Source organism: Cebus imitator, unplaced genomic scaffold (assembly GCF_001604975.1).
Source record: "Cebus imitator isolate Cc_AM_T3 unplaced genomic scaffold, Cebus_imitator-1.0 Scaffold11, whole genome shotgun sequence".
Classification (NCBI taxonomy): domain Eukaryota; kingdom Metazoa; phylum Chordata; class Mammalia; order Primates; family Cebidae; genus Cebus; species Cebus imitator.
Window position 1 is genome coordinate 4,888,958 of NW_016107326.1, and position 2,925 is coordinate 4,891,882.

The 2,925-nt window shown below is 36.1% G+C and overlaps 1 protein-coding gene across 4 annotated transcripts in view; it reads right to left on the reverse strand.

The window, feature by feature from the left end:
- AP3M1 (adaptor related protein complex 3 subunit mu 1) overlaps positions 1–2,925 on the reverse strand; it is a 30,654-nt gene that overhangs the window by 10,671 nt on the left and 17,058 nt on the right. For all 4 annotated transcript variants that reach the window (XR_001830933.2, XM_017548604.2, XM_037746124.1 and 1 more), the window contains exon 4: positions 1,074–1,211. Coding sequence is in view for 3 of the 4 variants with exons in the window: in XM_017548604.2 (XP_017404093.1) it covers positions 1,074–1,211 (138 nt within the window). In the remaining variant the exon portion in view is untranslated. The remainder of the gene's footprint in view (positions 1–1,073; positions 1,212–2,925) is intronic.

Consider the following 2,925-nt stretch of genomic DNA (forward strand, 5'->3'; position numbering starts at 1 on the left):
AAAAAAAAAAAAAAAAAAAAAAAAAAAAAAAAAAAAAAAAAAAAAAAAAAAAGAGAGTGAAAAAAGTACCGCACATAATATTAGCAAAAGCATGGTATACGGTAGATTTTTAATAAATGTTAGAATGAATAAACAGCAAGAGGTAAAGGTATATAGGGTAATAGTTGACTTTAAGTAAGGCATTATGAGTTCTGATTTACAAGTTTGGCAGATCTCAACTAGTGGTTATGAAAATTATATGTAACCTATGGGCAAAATAAACAGATTTATGGGGCAGGGGCAGGGGTTCATGCCTGTAATCCCAACACTTTGGGAGGCCAAGGTGGTGGATCACTTGAGGTCAGGAATTCGAGATCAGCCTGGCCAACATTGTGAAACCCCGTCTCTACTAAAAATACAAAAAATTAGCCAGGTGTGGTTGTAGTGGCTCATGCCTATAATCTCAGCTACTCAGGAGGTTGAGGCAGCAGAATTGCTTGAACACAGGAGGTGTAGGTTGCAGTAAGCCGAGATTATGTCACTGCACTCCAGCCTGAGCACCAGAGTGAGAATCCGTCTTAAAAAATAAATGAACAAACAAACAGATTTTTAAGTTATCAGATAATGAATGTCTTTCCACTAAAACCATACTGCCAAAGGACTTCAATTTTTTCTTTCTTTCCTTCCTTCCTTCCTTCCTTCCTTCCTTCCTCCCTTCCTTCCTTCCTTCCTTCTTTCTTTCTTTCTTTCTTTTTTTTTTGATGGAGTCAGGCTGGAGTGCAACAGCATGATCTTGGCTCACTGCAACCTCTGCCTCCTAGGTTCAAGCAATTCTCCTGCTTCAGCCTCCCGAGTAGCTGGGATTACAGGCACATGCCACCACACACAGCTATTTTTGTATCTTTAGTAGAGACAGGTTTCGCCATGTTGGCCTGGTTGGTCTCAAACTCTTGACCTTGTGTTTCGCCTGCCTCGGCCTCCCAAAGTGCTAGAATTACAGGGTAAACCACCGTGCCAGCCAGGACTTCAATTTTCTATTCATCTGTGTCAGCTGAATTATTTTTCCCCAAATAAGACCACATGTACACAATTACCTGATTTATCTATAATTGCATCTATTTCTTCAATGACATCAAAATAGGCTTCATTGTTTGTGTACTTTACCCCTGCCCGGCGCCACGGGATGTTGGACAGCTGCCCAGTGGGGAGTGTGTCCCCAACATTACTACTGCCTAGAAACCAAAAAAGGAGAAAGCAAAGCTGATGTGTGAAACAGTCATCAGAAAATTCATTACTGTGGAAGAAAAAGCCGCTTCTTCAATGTCTGGATTTTTCTTAATAAAGTTGTGGATGGTCTCTGTAATTGTCAGACATATCCATACCAACATGATCAAATTTCCAGAAGAGAAAAATAGGCCATGTAGCCCTCTTTCTACCTGCCAAATCAGGTTAAATTTATTTACTTACCTTTTGTTTCCTGTGTTAACAGTAACCTAATCTAATTTCAGTGGCTCAACAGCAGAATCCCTGCCACTGATGAAAAAAGAGGCTGGTTGTTTTAAAACCTTCTGCCAATAAAATGTCTCCACTGAGAATACAGAGTTATAACTAGGCCCTTCAGTATTCAACTTTATTTTACACAAGATGCTGCCAAGCAGCCCTCAGTGGAGTAAATGGAATCTGGCCTTTTCCCATTTTAAGGTCAGCATACCCATATGGCTGCAATATAGCTAGTGTTCAGTATCTGGCTAATTTCCCGGTAAACTGACACATGTCTAAAAATAAATCTGGTTGTCCAAAACACGTATCTTTGAGCTGTGACTTACTTAACATTTTGGTTAATTTATATTACCAGTTCAAAAGTACCACATACTTAACAAAACAAAAAGGTGGAATTCAGAAAGATGGTTTAAAGAAAAACATCTGTCTTCTTACTAACAAAATACAACTACCATTAACATTTTGGTTAATATTATGGTATTAATATTTTAATATAACATTAACATTTTGGTATATTTCTTTAAACATTTCCACCACCAGAAGGTTGCATTTTTTTCTATTTTGATAATTTTAGTTTTTAATTGCACTTTAAAATATAGTCACAATCATACTTTATCTACAGTTTTGCAGTCTAGTTATGATTGGTGTTCCTACCTGCAACCTATAATCATGTTATCTTCCTGCTCAAAAACCTTCAATGTTTGCTCATTGGCTTTATGATAAAAGCTAAATATTTAGCCTAGCATTGAAGGACTTTCTCAACTTTGAAGGACTTTCTCAACTTTTAGTTTCATCTTTAACTTCTCAACTGAAAAACAGCTCTGCTTCTGCTAAAGGGATTAATAAAACTTGAGGTTTTTCACTTCATGTGTGTTTTTTCAAATACAGTTACGTCTATGGAGAATGCTCTTATTCCTACCCTACTTCCTGAATTCTACTGATTCTCCAAGGTGGCTACCCACCACAGTTCAGGAGGGATTACTTCATTAACTGAACCATTCTCTTGAACTTCATAATATACTGCCTTATGAATCTATGTTATGTTTTGCATTCTATATTTTAGTAACTTTCCTCTGACTATACATGTTTATTTTGGAAAATTAAATAATAAAGCAAAAATAAAGATAATCTGTATTTTTTTGGCTGGCATAATCATTTAAATATTTGGAACGTTTTTAGTGAATATAACTAAGAATAATTATTTTCAGTTTGTGCTGACTTCAATTTAACATTACATCATGTGTATTTTCCAATGCTACTACATTATCTGTGACATATGAAATTGCTTTTTAAAGTTTTATAGTTATTTGCTAATTTTAATTTTTTTCCAAATCCCATTCAGAGTATAAGTTTAAGGAGCACAGACACTCCATCTTATCTTTCCTTCAGTTTGTCCTAAATTCCCCCTTATACAGAGGATGAATAAAGAGCTGCTGAATGATCTTT